We start from the raw sequence: 23,603 nt of genomic DNA, 5'->3' as shown, positions 1-23,603 counted from the left end.
GCGGCCTCTGTGGTGTAGGGGTCAAGACGCTTGACTCACGCACGGAATGTTCCGGGTTCGATTCCCGGTGAGAACGCGAAAAAATAAAAATATGATTTTTCTCAAGCCTGGTTGTTCTGTAATGTAATTCACCACTGTAATTGGGCTTCCTGGCCTGTTGTGGCGCAAAAAAAAATGAAATGAAAATGAAAAACAAACTAGCCCATATTTTGCAATAAAAGTGTACTCTTGTGATAAGGTACACTGAAGAGGTTGAATTTTGTTGGTTGAATGGAAGAAATTTCCTCGCCTCTATAAACCTGGAAATGCGCCAGAGAGCAAGAAACTTTTGTAAAATTACAGGTGTGGTACCTTGTCATTTTAGTTTATTATGATGGCAACATTATATGATATTTTTGACAGACTTAATATTTTATTCCTTTTCGTCTATGGTTAATTAACCAACAAAATCGACTCAGTGGGCTTTTGTGCTATTGTGAAATATTTCAAAAAGTGGCCAAGTTATAACAAGCCGGCGAATTTGATTTAAATTTAATAATTTTCTCTCTTTAACTTTCAAAATGACATCTGCTTTCCGAATTCCAATTTTCGCTGCAAGACGTAATCTTATATCTCTTCACAAGGGTGTTTTTTTGAGAGGTTATAAGTGGAATATTTCATCTTTGCAGATTTGTCAGGGTAAATAAATATCAATAAATTGGAAATTGAAATTGTTGTGAATATATCGGTACTCAATTACTTATTTTATTATTTAAGGTATTATAGGTACTGAAGTAAGAGTAAATTTCCCCCTAAAATATCATGCATACAGTACAGCCACAGCTAGTAGCTCAGAAAGTGATTATCACAGTATTATAAAAGATAATGAAAAAGTTAAAGGACAAGGAGAAACTCTAGAGTTTCAGGCAGAAACCCGGATGCTTCTTGATATAGTAGCAAGATCATTGTATTCGGAAAAAGAGGTAACATTATTTTTACAGAATATTATTTTATCTAGTTTTTTTTTTCAGAAATAGTGATACTGTTTTTGCCTTGTATTTTTTGCACCACAATAGTCCAGAACACCCAGGCTTGAAAAAAAAAATCTCACTGGGAATCTAATCACTTCATGTGTGAGGCAAGCATAAGGCGGCCAACATTGTGAAAAGTCAATGCGGGACATTTTTGCAAATAGAGAAGAATATATTTATGAAGAACTGAGGGTGGGTGTGTCAGTGCGCTAAAATTAAGAAACAATCAAACAAAACTTAAAGACAGTGATTGTTTATTCTTAAAATCCTATTTTTCACAAGAATGGCATTTTTTTTACTAATTCTGGGTTGTGATTTTAAACATAAAATTTTTCACAACCGCCCATATTAAATTTTATAATTAGCATAGCGCGCAACGTTTCTATTGTAAGTGAGGATTTTTCTGATGTCCACGTGGCATTCATCAATGAAAACACTCGTTCTGTAGGTGCATTTGTTCCTGGTAAACTCAAAAGATATTGGATGAGGGCCAGGCAATTTTTTATAGGGCATTTGCTTTTCTTTAAAATCGACGAATACATCCATCCATCGTTGTTCCGTGTAATACTTTATATCCTCCCATCTCTTTAAAGCATCGTGGTTCACATAATTTGAGACATAGTTTCTTTCGTCAAATAAGCTTTCTTCTTTTATTGTCATAGCTGCCATCGTTAGCATTTGTACCAATAATTGTCGGTATCTCTGCTGTACCTCAGTCCATTTCAGACATGTTTTTAATTGAATCCAAGTGTATGTTTGGTATTTATGATACTGGGTGAAATTTTTATAAAAATTACGAATGTGCCTCATAACATAATTTCTCTCAATTTGACCACTCTTTACAAGTTTAGTCAACTCAGTCCTTGTAGTCAGAGAAATATTATTGTTTTCCAATCGGTTTGTGTACTTATCTTTCAAATCCACAAACAAGTGGGAAACTTTTGTGAATCTGATTTTGTCATCTCCCATCATTTTTACCGTGTCATTAAATATTGATGCTTGCACATGGATGAATTTTAACCAAAGCTCTAAGCATATTCACTGGACGTACTGGACTTCTTATTTTAAGAATGCGGGACGTGCGGGACAAACTGGGCGTTCTGCGGGACTATTTTATTAATTATTAAAATGCTGGATTACAACTGCCATTGCGGGACTGTCCCGCAGACTGCGGGACGGTTGGCCGCCTTAGGCAAGCATCTTAGCCACTATACCACGGAGGGCAATAATCGACAAAATGTTGTTGATTACTATTTTTTGGTACATCACTTAGTACTATTATGTTAGTGTAGGTATGATACACTAATTAAAATGCAAACATGGCTCATTTGGGATCAGATCATATATCTATGAATTTCACATAGTTAGGTGTGATAGCTTAATATAGCAGGAATGTATGTATTGAACAAGCACATTTGCGCATAATGTAATTCTGACCATTAAAATTTCTAGGTTTTTGTGAGAGAACTGATTTCAAATGCAAGTGATGCACTGGAAAAATTACGCTATGTTGCTTTAAGCGATGAAGAGAAAAAAGGAAAACTGCAAGAACCTGATCGTGCCTTAGAAATTCACATAGCTACAGATAAACCCAATAGGATTCTTACTATACAGGTAAATTAATTATATTATCACCTGGAAAATCTTTTATAGTATAAAACCAAATCTATGCTCAATATTTGTTTAAATTTCTTTATTTATTTGTAATTAAAAAAAATCTAATTTTACATATTTTATTTTATTGTTTAGATTACATATTTTTTATTACAGTTTGATTTATTCTTACAATATAAAAAAAACTCAAATTAAGCCGTTTCAACAATACGTCCAAACATAAAATAGGAATAGATTTATATAATTAAGATTTAAACAGGGAAACAATTGTATCCCAAAAGTTTCAAGTTTAATTTTATTTGAAGGAATAAATTATTTATAGGAATAAAAGACTGGTGATACTTGAAATTTTGTGACAGGTTTTATCGCTTTTGCAACTTTTGGCTATTCCAAATTTGTTGATTTAAATATCACTCTTTTTTATTCATGTAACAAATTACAATGAACTTGTATGTTTGAGAGATATTTTTTTATTTACTTGTAACGCAAGCGTTACCATGAGTTTGCGCTGAATCGTCACCGGCTGTCTACCGCAGTCAGGCTTGACCAAGCAGAGCCAATGGCAAATCCGGAAGGTAAAAGCCTACTGCTCTGACTACAAGTCAAACTCAATGGCCCTGAAAAGGATTTTCCACTCGGTCCAAGTGGTGTAGAGAAGCGAAAGCAGTCAGCAGGCAGAGCACAGGCAAAGAATGGGACATCAGAGAGCACCCAGGGCGAAGACAGATTAGTATTTGTGCACTGGGCTTGAGCCAACAGCCCGGTACTCAGCACCGAGTGAGACGGAGTGGAGGGGGTCCATATGACCCCAGTATTCCCAGCTCTACTTTGATTGCTGAGTTTGTAAAAGGGCGGGACTAGCACACAGCGGGCCATTTTACCAATGACCGCTACGCATGCTACACATACAATACAATATATATTACAGTACAGTTAATATTACACAATACATTTATTTAATATTTTGTAACTGTAAATTTAGGAATTTATACTCTATATTGCCCCGATTTTGGTAAGGCCAGACCTGAAAGTGAACCTTTATCTTTATTGACGGTCCAGCACTTAGTTAAGATACCGGGTTTCCTAACTAGGGCTCCATATTTCCGCCTGTCCGAAACAATAACATTTTGTAAGCGTTTTTTGTCCTGTTGTACTTGTATCAAGGTTATTTGGTATACTGGCTGACTCACAAAAAATGTGTTGATTTCTTTGACTTGTTTTTTTTAAAATGTAATTCAGTAATGCTCTCAATAAATATCTACTGTATCCAAAGAAACAGTAATTTGCTTTGCAATTATGTTGATTTATTTAATCTAAATGTTTATTCGGTCAAGTATTTTTGCTCTAATGAAGAAGTTCAGTGCTACGGGAAATTGGGCGTAAAAAATGTTTTCTTACACTTGGAAAAATTAGAGATAATTCAGTTATAAAATTGTGCATTAAATAAAAGTTTTTTTTTAATTGATGGAGATGTTGAATTGCAAAGTTATTATTTTCAATAAATAAATGAGTACATATATATTTTTTTATTTTAATGGAACTTTTTTCCCAGGATACTGGTATTGGTATGACACGAGAAGAACTGATCTCGAACATTGGAACTATTGCACGTTCTGGATCCAAAGCTTTCCTCGAACAATTAAAACAACAGTCTCCTAATGATGCATCAACATCCTCAATAATTGGTCAATTTGGAGTTGGGTTTTACTCTGCTTTCATGGTAGCTGACAAAGTTGAAGTTTTCACAAGAAGCTCTAATGAGAACTCTCCTGGTCTCAAGTGGAGTTCAGATGGGTAAAGTATATCAAATTACCATTTTAAAATTCCATTTTTTTATTGAAAAACTTAGAAAAACATATTAATAATATTCTCATTATTCTCTTTATAATAAAAATCAAATAAATTATTTACTGTGTGGGGTTCTATATATATTTAATATATATATATACTAAATATATATATAAAATGACTCGCCTACAGTCTGTATTGAATGCCGCAGCGAGACTTATTTTTGGAATCTCTAAGTTCAGTCATGTCACTTCACTACTTCGGGAATTGCATTGGCTGTGTTTTCCACAGAGGGTAGAATACAAACTATGTTGGATTATGTATAAGTCACTGCACAACTCTGCTCCAGAATATCTAAGGGAACTCTGCATTCCAGATGAACTAGCTGACAGACGTCTTACACTTAGATCAGCTACATCTACGTCGAAAGGAAAAGTTATTATACCTCTACGCAAACAGCACTAAATTCGGTGAACGTAGATTTGCGGTCGCAGGCCCTACGGCATGGAATGCTTTCCCAGCAGAAATTCGAAACTGAAGAAACTTAAAACCCACTTGTTCTCTAAATCATTTGAATAAATTCTAAGCATGTACAAAGTACATTATTTTTCTTAAATTAAAAAGTTGAAATTGAATTTGTATCTTTATATAATCATTTTGTAAAGCGCCCTTGAGGTATTATATTACGAAAATGGCGCTATATAAGTTATCCATAATTATTATTATTATATTATTGATTTTATATTTTTTTAATTTCACAAATTCCTTATGATATAAATATTACAGGTCTGGAACTTTTGAAATCCAAGAAGCAGATGAAGTACAGTTGGGTACTAAAATCGTAATTTATTTGAAAACTGAATGCCGGGAGTATGCTGATGACCAGGTGATTCAAGGTATAAAATGTTTTGTTTTTTGTTTTAATGTAAAGGGGCAAGGAGTGAAATTTTATTAACAAAAAATCCTAGTACTTATCAATTTGGACTAATTCAAAAAGGAAAAAGTCAAACTTGGTTATAACGATCACGGAAATAGCAAGATCTCGGATGTAATGAGCAAACACTCGTTAACATTTTGGTTTCTGGTTTTCTCCATGCAGTTCTCATATAATATAGTTCTCGTAAAATACCATGTAGTGTCAGTCTCTAAGACAAGATCGATTTTAAATAAAATGTAATATAAACAAATTAGAACAGGGAGGGAGAACATTTCAGAGAAGGGAATATGGAAGTCTATGCAGGGCTTATGACCCGCCATTGGCTGGTTTAAGTGGCCACTTGAACCAAATGAATCTCTTCACAACAATGAAGGTTTCAGCTCTTCCACTTCACCAAAATCAACAAATGGAAGAATTAAAGAAATACGGATGTTCAAACATAGGCCAAATGATGAATGTTACACCGTGTGTAAAGTGACTACTTAAACCAGGCAATGACAGGTCATAAGCCCTGTAAATGCCTAGACTTCCACATTCCCTTCTCTAAAATGATCTCTCTAGGGGGTGAAATCCAGTCTATTGTCTACAAACATATGGAAAAACTCAAAATATTGTAATAAAATTTAATATGTTAGATAAATTTGTCGTAGAGTGAAATACATCTAATCAATATTTGTTATTTAATAATAATGTTTCAGATATTATCAAAAAATACAGTAATTTTGTTGGGTCACCTATATTTCTTCATGGGCAAAGAATCAATTCAATCCAAGTAAGCATAAATATTATCTAACAAAAATAACCATACATAGTTTTATGCATAATTTCTAACACAAAAATGTTTCATTGATTGCTGTACTATTATTGTTTTTATTATAAATTACTCATAACTTGTATATACGTATAAACAATATTATAATGGAAGAACACAAAAATGTAAATACACATACACACATAATAACATGTTATTTACATTGGGGGGAATGTGAGAATAGTTTTATTCAGTTTCATAAAATGTCAAATGATTAAATTACCAAAAGTGTGTTCATTTTAATGAATATGAACAATCTATACAATTTAACTACATGTATGTATTTCTGTACTAACAGTAGGTGAGCAACAGCGCTCACCATTAAACAACAGCGTTGTAAACAACGGCGCTTATCATTAAGCAAAGAGAATATGTAGTTAAATGTATTACATTTGTGTGTTTTTTTTGCAACATTATTTTCATTCTGAATTCAATATTTAAATTTTTATTTTATTTATTTCTTTATTCCTATATAAAAATACATATTACAAAAAAATATAATAACATATCCCTAACTATGAGGCCAAGTGCCCTGTGTTGAGTTGGGATACAACAAAATAGAAAGTGGAAGCATGTGTATTATTAAAGAATACTACAAACAAAAATTATTTCATAAACATAAATTTCAATTAACATCTGGACAACACGCTTAATAGTACCATATATAAATCACACGGTGTGTTTCGCCCATATCTAAAAATATACGAGGAGAACAAGAAACAAACGATCCAGACAAAGCTCAACATGTTTATGCAAAATAAACATACAAGCGATCAATTAAAAAATTCCATGCATAACACCTGTATTTCATATTTTTATTTATTTTTTCATATAAAGATACATATTAAAAAAAACAATAATAACGTCCAACAATAATAAAATCCCTAACTCTATAAGGCCAAGAGCCCCGTGTGTAGTTGGGATAGAACATAATGGAAAGCGGAAGCACGCATATTATTAAAGAATACTAAAAATGCATTTTTTTTTTACATAAAGATAACATTTTAATAAACATTTGGAAAACATGCTTAATAGTATATAAATCTATGCAATGTCTCGCAGCAGTCTCCTATAATGGTCTCTTCCCTTAGACGAAATCCAAACTTGTACACTTCTCCTGAAAATGGCTTTTGTTTTGAAGAACTTAATATGTTCATCCAGGACATTGTGCACTCTTGGGGCCACAAAAGAGAAATTTCTCTGAGCGAAAGTTACACGTGTTTTTTGTATTAAATAATTCAAATTACAGGAAAACCTCCTACGTACATTGTGCTGTGATATCCTCTTGTAATTACATGACCAGAAATGTGTCAATGATTTTTTTTTTAATTGGCTAATATCCAGTACCTTCTTAAATTGAAACAATGTCTCAGATGGGAAAGTTAGGAGACTCTAAGAATTAATTCAATATGAATGATCAGTTTTGTAATAAAATAGTAATTGTTTTGAAGTTGTTCTATAAAATGACACTTTTTTTCCAATTTCTAGCCATTATGGTTGATGGATCCCAAAGACGTTACACCAGAAGAGCACACAGAATTCTATAGATTTGTTGGAAACTCCTATGATTCACCTAGATTCACTCTACATTACAAAACTGATGCTCCACTGTCGATTCGTGCTGTACTTTACTTTCCGGAGGGGAAACCAGGACTGTTTGAAATGTCTCGAGATGCTGACGCTGGCGTAGCGCTCTATTCAAGAAAAATCCTTATTAAGAGCAAGACAGACAATATTCTACCAAAGTGGCTTAGATTTGTTAAAGGTATTTGGAATATGTATTAGTATTTTGTGTACAAAATATTTTAAATAATATCATGTTATGATTTTATCCCAACAAATTTGATGAATAAGTCTTAAGGAATTTTAATTAGAAAATTTTATTTCAAAATTTCAATGTTAAACATCTTTATCAAAAAGGGATGTCTGCACTTAGAATGAATCATCAATCAGTTTGTGGTCCCGGATATTATTCAGTATTGTTGTCAGTTAAAAGAAATTTCTATATGCCAGTAAGCCCATCAATGTCCCCACAAAAGGATAAGGACCTCCCGACCTGCTGTGATGTTAAAAATATAATGAGTATCAACATAATGTTTCTTTTACCTATTTTTTAAATTAGATTTATTAACCATCTCTCTTTAAATTCAATTAATTTTAATACATACTCATATTTTTATTACATATTTTATATCGAAAAGTTCAAAAGACAAAAGTACAAAAGCACAAAGTTGGTGCTTTAAATCCTATTTATTTACCCTCTGTATTCAAATACAATTTATATATAGTGTATGTAGTTATTTATTTATTTTATTCACAATATATTTATGTAACATTTATTGAGACACAAATCCCAACTCCATGGGACCAAAGTCCTGTGCTGAGTTGGGACTGTATGTAAAAACAGGTATATTGCTGTAAGGCAAATTCTTATAACCTGTTTGTATATTTTTTATTTATTAATTCAAGTAATGCCACTTGGTGATGCAAAGTAAATTTTACAGCATTAAAAATAAATCTAAAAAAATAATATAGAAACAGTTTGCATGTACAAAAAAAAACAGTAGTTCTTTACATTAATCTAATATTATACATTTACTAGTAATCCATATTTGATTACTATTATTTTTTTATGAAAATTACATCAATAGTGCTAATATAAAATGAATATAATATTTTTTGTCTAGGTGTTGTTGACTCCGAAGATATCCCACTAAATCTTAGCCGAGAATTACTACAAAACAGCGCACTCATAAGGTAAACTTTTATTCAACCTTTCAAGCATATTGACTTTCATATTTGCCTTTATTGTGTAGTGTTTACTTATTTTCTTTAATTATAATAATAAAATATTATTTTGATTCGTTTTACAGAAAACTTCGCACAGTTCTTACAAATAGAATTTTGAGGTATTTGCATGACCAATCTACAAAAAACACCGAGTCATTCAATGTGTTTTATCAAGATTATGGATTATTCCTTAAGGAAGGAATTGTTACCAATGAAAATCAACTTGAGAAAGTATGTTGTAAACCAACTTTATGTGCATATTATGTTAATAATATGTTTTTGTTTTGTTAAAAATTAATGGCTTATGAAAATACAATATATTTACATGATAAATTCAATCTTAGGGACAAATTAGAAATTACTAACCAACCCACGAAACAAAAATATTTTTTTAAATTACTAACATCTCTCAAATTTAAATTATGATTTTAGGAAGAGATTGCTAAACTTTTGAGATTCGAATCATCGCAGACTATTGAGGGCCAAAGAATATCTCTCCCGGAGTATTGTAATCGTATCAAAGATGGCCAAAAAGATATTTACTACCTTGCAGCACCGAGTCGTGCTTTGGCGGAGTCCTCACCTTATTTTGAAGCTCTTAAAAAGCAAAATGTCGAAGTTCTATTCTGCTACGAACCATATGATGAACTGGTTCTTATGCAGCTCCGTCACTTCAATTCCAGAGATTTAACTTCTGTGGAAAAACAAATGAGGAAGGACGCGGCAAGTGACAATACTACTAATATGGGTAATTGATAACTACATTTAACTTTAAATTTTTGTATTCCAGACAATCAAACTATTTTTCTCAAAGGGTGCGTATGATGAAAGCATATGTGGTGGCAAGAGTTGCTTCACAGTCTAAACTCGGGAGTTAATTATGTGATCTATACTGTGATGTTATTTAAACAAAATATACAGTAAAACTTCAATTATTCGGACCAATGAGTGCCAGACGTTATTCGGATGTGCAGAAATCTGCATAATTAGATTAACTGTTAAATAAAGGCAATGTTTTGAAAGAAAATGCAAAATTTTCAATAATCCAGTGAATTGGAATCACGTTAAAAACTTACTTAAACATGAGCGGCTGGCTGGCGCGCCGGCCGCCAGTGCCTTTTTTCATTTGTTATTATAACATCTCATTTATTTTTTATTTCCTGATAGCGATCCGGATATTTGTCGATTCGGATGACTGGAGTTCGGATAAACAGAGTTCACATGAGAACTGTCATTTTTATTATTATATTGTAACATAAGAAATCTATTCATTACTTATCAGTGTGATAAGAAAATAAATAGATAGTTAATGTATCATAAATGAAAAATTTCTATTGCTTATATGTTTTGCAATAATCTATTTATCCATTGTATTTAAACCTAAAACTTAGGATGAAAATTTAATGAAGTAAAAATATCTGAATACGTATTTATATAATTTAATTTGTATATTATATCGTAAAAAAACATTATGCTGTTTTTTTCTATATTAACTCCAACCCAAACAAAATATTGTCTTATGAAATAAATTAAATTTAAACAAAATTTTATTCAAATTTAATATGTTAATTAAGGTGATGGAAGTCTTTTACGAAGTGAAGTTGATGAACTCATACCATGGATAAAGAAATGTCTACCCGGTAAAGTGTTTGGTGTAAAAGTAACAAATAAACTAGACACACATCCATGTGTTGTCACCGTTGAGGAAATGGCTGCCGCAAGACACTTCATCAAAACACAATCTCATCAAATTCCAGAAGACAGGAGATACACATTGTTGCAACCACAATTGGAAATAAACCCCAAGTAAGTTAATTTAGACATTTTAATGGTGATAGATAATCTCTTTGAGAATGGAAATAGTGTAAATGGGTTAGATTTCATATACTTTGTAGCTGGCAGGTGTGCTGTAATCTAGCTCATATCTGTTATTGAAATCCCAACCGTCCACACGCTCTGTAGCTGCAAGACAACATTGGGATATTTATTGTACAGCGCCCTTGGGGTGATTTTAAAAAAATATATAAAAGTCTATGAATTGTCCAGGTCATTGGCTGATTTAAGTGACCACTTTACACATTGTAACATTCACCATTCTGCTTGTGCTTAAACATGAAATATGTATTTCAATTCTTTTTTCTTTTGGTTTTAATGAAGTTAGAGCTGAATTAGTTATAGAGGTGAGATTCTTCAAAATTTGTTCACCTACGAGAAAACATCTTAAAATACCAGTCTGATGATGTCAGTTATGTTGAAACCTGATTGTTGGTGAACAATTTAAATATAAAATGTGGTAAAAACTAAAAAAAATATTAATTTTATAATAATAATAATCTGAAAATACTTATCATTCTTACAATAAAATTTTGAATTCATTTAAATGTTTGCCAACAAATAAAATGAACATCACTGTGTTAAAAATATTTGTTAGTCTTAATAAAATCACTAGTGGATTGATTTATTGTATGTTTCAATAAAAATACCATTAGAATGTCATTGTTGTTTAAAATTAAACCTGTGAAAACTAAACCTTGTTATTGGATTTCCCAGGCACCCAATCATCAAAAAGTTACACACGCTCACCAAAACAGACGAAGAACTGGCCTCTTTAGTAGCTCAGCAGTTATTCTGTAACTCTATGGTTGCCGCAGGACTTGTTGAGGATCCCAGGAGTCTTCTCGTCAATATGAATCACCTTTTAACGCGAGCCTTAGAGAAACACTAATAATTATCTCTAAACATAGATTTCCTGTTACTTGTTACCATAGATTTAAATTTTAATACATATATCAGTCAAAGATCTGTTGGTCGCTAAATGTTATTAGATCAGTCATAAAATAGTAGAAAACAGTAAAAAGCTCATTTTATTTCAAATTAGTATAGGCTTGTTTGGTAATTGTTTGTCATTGTTTGTCCACCTCCAGGTCTAGAGGTCTAGTGGTTAGCATATTTGCCTACCATGCAAGATGTTTCAGGTTCGATTTCCTACATGGTTGACACGAAATATTTTTTGAATAAACATATTTTTACGCAACATTATTTCATTGTCCCTGGACTGGCACCTGAAGAGTAAGACTGATCATCTTTCCATCATGTAATAAAACAATGACCACTATTCTGCCCTCATTAGCAAAACAATGACCACTATTCTGCCCTCATTAGCAAAAAGGCAGCTATTTGCAAAAACCATGTTTAGAGATATGAAACTTAAGTATTTATCAACTTTATGCAAGTTTTTCAAAACCATAAATAATTGGATGTAAAAACACATAATGTCAATTGTTTCCAATCAGAAAACTAATATAATAATATACTGTGTTTTTGCTTATGAATCTGTAGATACTGTGTTATTTCCTTAAAAAACATATCGTTTTTTGCACTAATTTTTTTTTTTTACTGCTTATTGCTTTATATCAAATGGTTTGAAATTTTGTATGGAACATTACCTCGTATTTGATTCTTTTTGTGATTTTTTTTAAATCAAAAATCGGCCTTTTTGCTTATAAGGGAAGTGTACTCTGCAATTAGTTTACCAAAACAGTGCCCTATGTGGATAAGGGAATGATGATCATGTTTTTAATTTGTTATGACATGGTCACAATGCATTGAAATGTTTTATTTTGTTGCTGGTGTTTTTAAGGTGTTGCCATAAGAACACAATTAATTTTTTACTCTTGCAAACTGTAACTGTAATCATAACAACATAAAGTACAAGACAAATCTAGCTAATATCAATAGTGAAGAATCAACTTTTCTTCATAAATCTCAATTTTAATCTTATGCATTTATGTTGCCTACGGCGTGTATGGTAAACCCTGTCACATCCGAAACCACAATGATCGGTATGAGCAAGATGACAAATCGTCGCTTACTTCTGCAGAGCGCAGAGCTAGCTACCCCCTCCATACTTCTACTTTCTCCCCTGCAGAAATAAGCAACCATTCAGTTTTAAGATTATTATTTTTTTAGTTTTGAAACACTTCTAAATGTTTTTTTTTATATGCCAATATGTCTTCTCGCTCATACCGATCATCGTGGTTTCGGATGTTACAGGGTTTACCATAGATGCTGTATATTGTTTACATAAACCACTGACTTATAGTAAATAGACGCGTTATTCTTATACTAGCCACGTCTAAGATATAGCAAATAATGCATTGCCCTCAATAAAAAAAAAAACAAATCAAATGACGATTCACATGCAATCATTCACGTAAGAAAAGAGATAAATATATTTCATTTGTTCATATTTATTTTTGTGCAACTCGTTACCATAGATATGACACTAGCTGGGAGCTGTCTAAATTTTGAAAAATGTACTTATTTCATTAATTGGATTGTATTTACGAATGAAATGCTGTCGGTTTTGTTTTTCACAGTTGCAATGCAATTAAAGTATTTTTCATCTCACACGACGGTGTATTTCTGTGTTGCATCAAGTTTTAATTAGGATAAATGTTCATCGGAGAATGGAGACACGGAATTACTGTGTATTATCTATTCAGTGGAATTACCCATAAAATGAAAGGACTTTTTTTTTAGCTTGTAACGTATCTATTTAATTGTACGTCATTGGTGTGTACATAATTTTTATTTTAATATTAGAGAATAATTTAACCCAGCAGAGCAGTATAATGTTCAATTTTGTATCTCTGTAAATAAACTACCTATGTTTTGTATATCTGTGTTTAATTTTCACAATCTCAATTTGACATTTACAAATATACAATTACCTTGTAATATAATCAATATAATTTCTCTATCCACACCCAGTAATGCATAGGTACTCTAGGAGCAGTGTATCTGGATCATTTTATTACATAGAAGATAAGGTGAACATCTGCATTGTAAATCTTTTTAGCCGTTCTTTCACTGACCATTCCCTCTACATGTCCAAACCAACGTAGAACTCCATTTTTGATTTTGTCGGTAATGCTCATCTCAGACTTGCATAATGCACGGATTTGGACATTTGTGCACCTATTATGCATAGTTTTACCACACGTTCGCCTGAGAGATCCCATTTGGAGAGCATTCTTCTTTCTTTCATCCTTGTTTCTCCAATTCCATACTTTGTTCCCATACATAAGGGTTATAGTTAATACCATTGATTAAAGGCAATCATATATTAATCTGGGGGTCACAATCTGCCAAAAAATATTGTAAGGGGGTCATAAGGTTTTTTTTCCGCATTCTTAAGGGTTGTGATACTAAAAAAAGATGATTCAAGAAATGTAGTCAGGCATACATTATTGTATCACTGTCACAATAGTGTAAATCTCCAGAATGTTTTGTTTGATATACTATACGGTTTGATAAAATTGTTGGAAACGGACTAATTATATGAAAAATAGCACCCTTCGAAGAATACAGACTACCTTTAGTGACAGTTTTAGTGACGTTGACGTACTGCACTGTAAATACTATAGTTTTATTGGGTCTGTTAAAGACATTTTAAATTTATCTTCTGCTGAGCTTTTATATATATATATATACACCTACCTACCTACCTACTACCTGTATGTAATGAATCGTTGGTTGTAAAATTGAACAACAATATTTTGAGTTTGTCCAAATTTTTGTAGACAAGGACTGGGTTCAACTCCCTGGGGAGCTGTTTATATTAAAATATTACATCAGAGATTAAGAACATTTAAGGGAAGGTAATATAGAAGTCTAGGCATCTACAGGGCTTATGACTTGTATGTAATAACATTTCCAAGCGTTGCCTAGTATGTAGGTGAAATAGTTCAATTAAATGAATCTCATCTGCATAAATAAAGGTTTCAGCTCTTTAACTTCACAAACTTAACCGTCCATGCGCTCAGTAGCTGCAAGACTTGTTGTTATCTAAATTCTAATTTTATAAATTTGCTTTTTGTTTCGTTTTTAAAATATCACTTAAACTCTAAACTTCATTGTCAATTAAAAAATTGAAAAAAAAAATGTAAATAGGGGCTAGATTTCTTATTGTCCATGCACTCTGTAGCTGCAAGACGTTCTGTTATCTAGCTCATATATATCATAATTGGAGACGAGGAACTAGAATCCCAACCGTCCATGCGCTCCGTAGCAGCAAGACGTGTTGGGATATTTATTTATTGTACAGCGCCCTTGAGGTGATTTTCACAAAAATGGTGCTATATAAATTATCCAAACATTATTATTATTATTAAACATCAACAGATGAAAGAATTGAAGGAATATAAATGTTCAAATATGGGCAGAATGGTGAATGTTACACAGTGTGTAAAGTGGCTACTTAAATCAGCCATTGACAAGTGATAAGGCCTGTAGATGCCTAGACTTCTATATTACCTTCTCTTAAATGTTCTTCAGCTCTGTTGTAATATTTTAAAGTAAAATTTAAGTTATAAATGTGACTTCTTTAAAAAATAATTCATGTTTATTTACTTAAAATACCTTTGCATTACAGCAAACCTGCCTGTTCCGGATGCGCCGGGTGTTTAAAGAAATAAATATTTATTATTACTTGTGTTTTGGCAATGGGCAATGGGAAGTGGACCCGCTACGCTTTATAATGTATGTGTTGTAAATTAATAAATCACTTCCCGCTTGACTTGTATGTTTCTGTGATGCCAACTTTGCACCCACTCCAGTCTTCGCTTCGCTCTTCGCTGCTGGTTGCCGCCGTAGGCTGCCTCGACTGTGCTCGCTTTTCTGTACCTACACCACCCATTCTAAAGTCTTTTTAAGGACTGTTAAATTTGACTTAGCTTTCTCAGCTCGCAGGCCCCTAGGCCTCCCGTTTACACCAGGAAGGCTGATTGTGAGGAACCAGGATGACGAAGCTGCTACCCCCCTGTAAAGGGTCAGTTACATTGTCAATTACAATGCACTTACATTAAAGTATTAGAAAACATTCATAAAAAAAGTGCATAATAGAAAATTTAAAGGTACATAAACATGTCATTCAAAACTAAATTACCAATACACATCACTATATATAGTTAGAGAGGAAAAGTCTAAAACTGGTTATCCTAGCATGGAAAATATCGTCTTAGTAGGCTGTTCATCAGACTAATCATACTCCCCAAAGGCATCATTAACGGTAAATTGGTCCTGCATTCGGGAACAACAAATAGTCTGCGTTGCCTAGCTCTTAAGTACTTGGTCAGTTCATTTAATTTTATGTGTTCCAAAATGTTGGAATTATAAATTAACCCATTTAGGAATTTAGAGGCAAGGCGATGCTCCTTCTAGCCAGCAAACTTGTATAACACATCTCCAAGTACCTGTCGGCTGCTGATATTAGTTGGATACATGGAGGTAGCATGTTAGATGCAATTATGAAATAAAATAAATTGGTTGTTGAAAGCAAATTTTTTTATGCCATTTATATTTTTTACCTTTAAATAATAGAATAAATATGAAAACCATTAAGATTATGAGTTTAATATTATTCTTTAAGAAAGGGGGAATTATAAGAAACATGTAAAAAAGAAACATATTTATCTCATTACGTACTGACATATTCCACCAATTCTTGTACAAGCCACATCGAAAAAATTTACATTTTGCTCGTAATATATATATGAACCCCTTACCCCATACAGAGCTATATCTGGATTGAAGTATAAAAGTGAACATGTACTTTTTGTCTATTCTCAAGAAAGCTATAGCGTAAGCATATTATAAGAGCCAAATATGGCCAAGTAAAACTTTGGATCTTTAATGTATCTAAGACTATATACTTTCTGGCTCAGTTCATTTTACTTCTTAATTTAAAAAAAAAAATGTACATAAATATTTATAAAATTATTTTTCCTAGATCATTTTAGGTCTCCTTCATAATATATATTTTTCTCAAACCCCAAGAAAAACATGCTGTATGATTGATGTAATGATTTTTCTTTTTTAAAATATTTTTTTTATTTCTCATTGAGATTACACAATTTTGTTTCAACAAAATAAACTGAAATGTTTTTTCAAAATATAATAATTAAGTTACGTATTTTTCCTTTTTGTTATCCAGTTGCAGTGCATTCAAAGTATTTTTTCATCACACACGACGATATATTTCTACCGAGCATCACGTCTGATCATGATGGAGTTCCGTAAAAAAATGAGGACATGAAAGGCCCCGTGCATATTCCCGTGTAATAATTTTAGTAATACCTTATAAATATTCATATATTTTAGTGGTTATAGCTGTTGAATAAAAAGTAAAATATCTACGCACACCCTGAAATGCGTAGTGGGTATTTATTCAATTTAATTTCACGATGAACTGTCAAAATATGTAATTATTTCTTTTGAAATATTATGAATAATAGATAATCCATAGAATAAAGAATATAATTATATGTGATAATAGTGTATTAATAAATTAATGGTGATAATCATATTTTAGATCTTAGTTGAATAATTAGTACTTACAAAAAATACTTCTTGGTATTAAGCAGAATACAGCTGCGTTTATTTTCTTAATTTCACTGTCGACCCAGTGTCAGCATTGTCAACCTTTTATATCTTATATTGTCTTTTATAATATTAATCCATTATTAATCATAACTCGTTTTTGACTGATTCAAAAATTTTATACTCCCGCGTCGGTATGGGAAGTGATAATTTGAAATTAGCAAATTGATTACAAATGTACATTTTGTACAAACAAGTTAATTCAAAAAACAAATTGTAATTTTTAATTATATTTTGCACTAATGAAATATTTTATTGAAAATAATTTATACTTAAAAGACACTTTTTGTTAATTTGCGCAAGTCCAGTGAATACTTTGCTGGCTCGCCAGCCACAGTTTTACTTTACGTCACTAGATGCTTCACAAACCACTATCTGATTGGTGTATTATCTCAAGTGCGAATATTTCAACCAATCAGATATTACCCAGGTGCCGGACCTTGCCTCGAAAATATTCTCGTCATATGACTTGTTCCGTCGTGAAGTCGGGAGTGTAGGCCATATTTGACAGTGGGTCCGCTAGTTTACAGAAGTGAGTGTGTCGGGATAGTCGAGTTAGTTCATTTCAGGACCTGCAAATACTCCTAAATCTCTCAAGATGTCTTCACCACTAACAGAACTGACTCCCGTCTACGGACCTTTCTTCGGAGTCATGGGAGTATCGACAGCTATTATTTTTAGCGGTAAGTGGTATCTTAATTTTACATGCGCCAACAGGGTGGACACTTAGAGCCGTATCGATCTAATGGTTTCTCTCTTATTGCTCGAATTTCTCTACTTTGGTCCATCAGATCAAAAAATGATTTTTATGCCATTTTTTATCATTAAAGGACTATTATCATACACAATACGCATTATCCCTAGACTCTAATTATAGTTTTAAGCAATGTCACCAACATAATCGACATGTATGCCGACGCTCGCGAAATGTATGATGAGGCACATCAATACTTTGTTCTTGTTAATTGATATGGTTTATTGCGAAAAACGTATTTTACAGTATCAGGATTGAGCGTATCCATTCCACCGCCCCGGATAACTTAGAATACATACGGTAGCGGTGTATTTAGTATGTTATGCTCCATGCGTCGTAGTTTTTTCCCAGATGTAGAACGAAATGTTATTTTTAACGTTATTTTTATGAAAAATGCAATTTTTATCGTATTTTGCATTTCAACGAAGGCTTTAGTGGGTGTAACCTCGTGATCGTGTCACGTGAATCTGCGATTTGCCTATGAGTAACCCATGGTAAAGGCCTTCATTTGTATTATGGTTAGTGAGCTTAGGATATTTAAATTATGGGCAAATTTGTTTTATTGACCACGTAATAAGAACTATTCACATTAAATTAACTTTCCATATGGAAATAATGTCTTCAATAAATCATTTCACAATACATGTCAAATAAAATGTTTGACAGCCTTTTTCATAGCTAGCAACATACGGATCACAAGACTAAATAACGTAACCATGTTATATTATCACGGGAGTGATTTTATCAGTAACCACTGTCACCACTGATAAAATTAACAATAATCATTATTATGTTTTCATGGTTAATAGATATACTGCAAATGATTAATCTGTTATTCATTAAATATCTAATTTTTTTTATCCAAACAGAACATATTTCATATTGTAAAAATGCTATTGCGACTAATCACAATAAATAATAATATATGATGAACTCGAGGTCATGAGACAAATTTCTCTTGTTAAAAATCATGTTATAAAACAGTTGTGTCACCAAAATCGGACCAGTATGTTTTCTATTTATATATTTAAGCATGAAATTATTAGTAATACAAAATACCGAGGAAATTTGCTGAAACAGAAAGCAACTTTTAAGTTATCGGAGGCCGGACTTAAAAAAATTATATATATCGCACCCCTGGAAGTACACTGTCGTAAGTCTTAATCTGGCAGTTATGAGTATGAATTAGGCATGGGTAACTCAAATTTGTACTGGTTCAAAAATACGATTCGAACGCTTAGAGCTGTTGAGCTGCAACTCAAAATTCTAATAGGCGGCTCACAGCGGTCATTGTGAGTTTCGTTAATCCTACAAGTACGCGACGCTTCAGGCCAGCTAAGTCAGCGCGTTAATAACTCGATAAAAAATAATATTGAGTACCCATGCCTAGTATAAACGCAGTTTAACCACATTTTTTTCTCTTAGGAGACCACTCGCATTATCTCCATGATAATTTTTTTTTGCGAGATATACCACAAACTTCAGTATTCTTTGAAATCAATTGAGAAAAATATCGAGGAGAATGCTAGAGTAATTATGATGTTAGAGTGTTTTCATATTTTAATAGCCAAATAAGCAAATATTACAAAAATACCGGGTATAATGTCAAGTTAAGACCATTAATGAGCTTAACAAGTTTGGTTTTGCTCCTGCAAAATGGCCAATTTAGACATGCCAAAAGGAACTTCTGGGGTATGATATTTTTGTTTACATAAATTTTAGCCGTACTTACTTCCATTTGACAAAAGGTACTTCGATTGTTTCCACTAGGAACTGCCTCGTGTTAACCAACTTTATTTTCTAAGTAGATTTATAAAAATCAATATTCAATAGATAAGGGGGTTGTAATTTTGACATAATGTACAAAAATTAATATCTGGACTGCGATTTGCAGTTTAAGGTTTTATTAAATTTTATTTGCAACACTAATGGAAACCTCAACATGACAATTATTCACTATTAACTACCAGCCCAGATAATGGACGCTGCAATGCTGTCTGAAAAGTCTGCAAGAAGTGCTAAAAGTACACGGCACAGTAACCAAAATAATACCATAAATACATTAGTAATAGGTGATTCCATTATAAATAAGTTAATATGATTTTATTATTGATACTTAAAATTGGTTGCAAGCATAATAAAAACTTCTTTAATTCAAATCTTAAAGTTTTATAAAATACACATTCTTCCAATTCGTTAATGTGTATCGGCATGAATTGTTCCTAAATATTATTAATAATCTAAAGATGTTGTTTTTTTTCTTCGCATTTTGCCTTAATATAATGATAAAATGTTATGTTAATTATTTTGTGATAATTATAAGACCACCTTGTTCAAAATACAAATTCTTTAACTTTATAAAAATAAACATATTTTTGTATTTTTAGCGCTGGGAGCTGCCTATGGCACAGCAAAGTCTGGAACTGGTATTGCGGCCATGTCTGTCATGAGGCCGGAGCTCATCATGAAGTCCATTATTCCTGTTGTCATGGCGGGTATTATCGCCATTTACGGGCTGGTGGTGGCTATCCTCATAGCGGGTAACATTAATACACCCAATAGTGGATATTCTCTCTACCAGTAAGTTTTTTTGTGTTTTTCCTAATTCTGATATATTAATGATTATTATTATATTTTTTAATTGGTAACACAGGTTAGAAGTGTAAAGATTTTTAGTATAGTTTTGTGAAATGTAAGCATATACCAGAGTAAAATTGTTCATCAATTTTATCTTATGGATATCAACTGATATGCAAATATACACATTGTTTTCTCAAGTGTTGAATCAATGGCCTGTTGAGGGTGTTCCACCCCTATTAAACTAAATTGTTCAACTATTTAAACTTATTTATATCAACTGATATGCAATATATAATATACACATTGTTTTCTCTAGTGTTAAATCAATGGCCTGTTGAGGGTTGTTTCACCCGTATTAAACCAATAGATTATCTAGAAAGACTGCCGTTTTTATGAAATGTTCATGCCAAAACTTATCTGTATTTTCTGATTTAAAGAAGTTATTTTTGTTTGCAAAGTTACTGCCCATAATTTTAGAAAAATATATTTGTTGGGATTTAGTACAAATGTGTTATTTGCTTTACAGGGGCTTCCTTGCTCTGGGATCCGGATTAGCTGTGGGTTTCTCTGGCCTAGCAGCCGGTTTTGCTATCGGTATTGTGGGAGATGCGGGAGTCCGTGGTACAGCGCAACAGCCTCGCCTGTTCGTGGGAATGATCCTTATCCTTATTTTCGCTGAAGTACTCGGTCTGTACGGTCTCATCGTGGCCGTCTACCTTTACACGAAAATGTAAATGTGTCACCTTCGTATTACACTCACTGTGCTATTATTCCCAATATTTGTTGTCCCGGCGTCAGAACTATCCGGTTGCTAAACTAATGCCTCTGGGAGGCCACCTTAGATTGTTAGATAGTGCCATCTCGGTTACGTTAGATTCCAAACCTGTATTATATTGCGCCTGACGCCGGAACGTGACAGTCACTTCACATCTAAGAACCGTGTAATATATTGTTTAAATATCACTCTGTCCATCCCTGTCCTCGATGCTGCGGCCAGAGATGGTTCCGAGAGATACCTGTTGTATAATTTGTAACAAAGTTATATTTCTCTCGTCTGTTAGATTGTTTAATTTCATTTGCTAATAACCGTGTTGAGGCAAGTAACAGTAATATCTTTTGTAACAGTTGGGGATATTAATTTCCTTATTTGTGTACATATCGTGATACCCGTTACTTCACCCATTCTCACTCTCATATCCCTTCATATCCTTGTTCCTTTTATTATTTTCATTGTTTACCATAGTTTATTTTAGATTTAAGACAAAACTTATGTACAGTTAGTGATTAGATTACTTAAAAGTCCAAATTCTTGTTTAAATTTAGCCGTTATCAAACCCCTGTGTACTTTAATAGCTTTGCGCTATTTTATTTCTCCTAATCGTTGACTTTGCAATGTCGGCACTGAATATGTGTCTACCTTTTTATTTCATCTATTATATACTATGTATCGTATTAGCTTTCAATGTTATAGTGGGATGTATAAACCCCTCATAGGTTAAATAATTTAAAGAGAATTATAATTAATTAATCGTGGTTTGGCTGAGGAGATATTTTAAAACAGCATTAAATTGTAGTCACAAAATAATAGTAAGATTGTCAGGGATCATAAAATTTAATTTGTACATTCCATAAGAGTTTGTTTCTGTCAATCTTATTAGTAGCTCTGTTTTAATATATTTTAATAATGTATATATGGTATACTCTTTTAACGAAATCATGTATTTAATAGCTGACAATATATTTGAAGTTTATATTTTACTTTCTGCGCACAATACTTGTTATTAAACCCCAAACCAGAGCTACTATATTTAGTGTGACCGGGAGATTTGAAAGTAATTTATCCCTCATTGGTTGAATGAAGGGGGTACAGTATTAAATATTATCTATTTTCATCTAAATCTTTTATAAGAAAGTTCAATGGTTTTTCTGACTAGACAACAGTGTATCTAATGTTTGGATGAGACGTATGGCCGGAGTTTCAGCTGAACTTGGTAAGTAAGGGAAATCTGTTTCCAGGATTAACTTACTTGAATGTTTCATTTGAAATTATCCTCAGTGTTATTGAATGAATTGTGTTAATAAAATATTGTATTTAAAAATATTTATTTTTGAACTCTAAAAACATATTCCTCATAAAATATTCCATATACAATAAAACACAACCAGTAACGATAATTCTACGGCACAAAATACCATGGCTTGATTGGTGATATCAGATATGGATTATTTATCTGATTGGACAAACAATTTGTGTACAAAATATGCATCCCTACAAAGTGTGGTTTGACCACATGTAAAATAAATAAACTTAAACCTTTTCTGTGATACATTCTACATTTTGTATAAATTCTCTATTGTATTTATTTTTTACTAATCAAAATTCTTTAAAAATTCAGCTTTTTAAAATTAATATTTTAATTTTATGCATAAAATTACATTTTAGAAGAATGTATACATGTTCTTTTAACCAATTAGATAAAAATAAAATATTTCGTATGAATTAAACTGATTTCTTCGGTACTCTTTACCAACGATTTTGTCACCTGGGATGCGACACTACTAAAGAGATAAAATGACTACTCGGCAAGTGGAGCTTGAATCGAAACCCCCCAGAAGCCTGTTTGATTGGCTAAAAGCAGAAGTTTCAAGTAAAATTGATGTTTAAAAATTGCAAAATACAGAACCACCAGGGGAATTCGGTATCAACCTGGAAGTGAGGGAAATTATTTCAATTTGTAAATTACTGTGCGCCAGATAAGAATGCCTTTGCTCACATAGTGATCGCAGTGTAAAAGATGTGTTATGTAGGCATTGTTATCTGGCGATGACTTGACCTATGCAAAAAAAATAATTCTAAAGAGCTTCAATGTAATTGTT

General features: G+C 32.4%; 2 protein-coding genes across 2 annotated transcripts; both read left to right on the top strand.

Annotated features, from left to right (window-relative positions):
- The first annotated feature begins 400 nt into the window (after positions 1-400).
- On the top strand, positions 401-13,629 carry Trap1 (TNF receptor associated protein 1). Its single transcript, XM_088232825.1, has 12 exons — positions 401-678; positions 757-962; positions 2,463-2,624; positions 4,177-4,418; positions 5,199-5,308; positions 6,048-6,121; positions 7,649-7,925; positions 8,848-8,917; positions 9,034-9,181; positions 9,383-9,698; positions 10,525-10,756; positions 11,501-13,629. The coding sequence occupies exons 1-12, from the start codon at positions 561-563 to the stop codon at positions 11,673-11,675; spliced, it is 2,130 nt and encodes a 709-aa protein (XP_088088951.1). The 5' UTR covers positions 401-560; the 3' UTR covers positions 11,676-13,629.
- A 4,284-nt stretch (positions 13,630-17,913) lies between these two features.
- On the top strand, positions 17,914-22,825 carry Vha16-1 (Vacuolar H[+] ATPase 16kD subunit 1). The gene is made up of 3 exons (XM_088232836.1): positions 17,914-18,075; positions 20,534-20,726; positions 21,253-22,825. Exons 1-3 carry the CDS (start codon positions 17,991-17,993, stop codon positions 21,458-21,460), a joined length of 486 nt encoding a protein of 161 aa, XP_088088962.1. The 5' UTR covers positions 17,914-17,990; the 3' UTR covers positions 21,461-22,825.
- The last annotated feature ends 778 nt before the right edge of the window (positions 22,826-23,603 follow it).

The sequence above is a fragment of the Micrasema longulum genome, unplaced genomic scaffold (genome assembly GCF_059751315.1).
Source record: "Micrasema longulum isolate JH-2025_06_02 unplaced genomic scaffold, ASM5975131v1 h1tg000076l, whole genome shotgun sequence".
NCBI lineage: Eukaryota > Metazoa > Arthropoda > Insecta > Trichoptera > Brachycentridae > Micrasema > Micrasema longulum.
The sequence above is the reverse complement of the archived record's forward strand: the minus strand, read 5'-3'. Positions and strand labels throughout refer to the sequence as shown.

Excerpts from the sequence above, each read along its gene's own strand:
- Vha16-1 (XM_088232836.1), top strand. The coding sequence starts at position 17,991 with ATGTCTTCACCACTAACAGAACTGACTCCCGTCTACGGACCTTTCTTC. Across the intron at positions 18,076-20,533 it reads GACAGCTATTATTTTTAGCG|CGCTGGGAGCTGCCTATGGC; the intron begins GTAAGTGGTATC and ends TTGTATTTTTAG. Across the intron at positions 20,727-21,252 it reads AGTGGATATTCTCTCTACCA|GGGCTTCCTTGCTCTGGGAT; the intron begins GTAAGTTTTTTT and ends TTTGCTTTACAG.
- Trap1 (XM_088232825.1), top strand. The coding sequence starts at position 561 with ATGACATCTGCTTTCCGAATTCCAATTTTCGCTGCAAGACGTAATCTT. Across the intron at positions 963-2,462 it reads CATTGTATTCGGAAAAAGAG|GTTTTTGTGAGAGAACTGAT; the intron begins GTAACATTATTT and ends TAAAATTTCTAG. Across the intron at positions 2,625-4,176 it reads ATAGGATTCTTACTATACAG|GATACTGGTATTGGTATGAC; the intron begins GTAAATTAATTA and ends CTTTTTTCCCAG.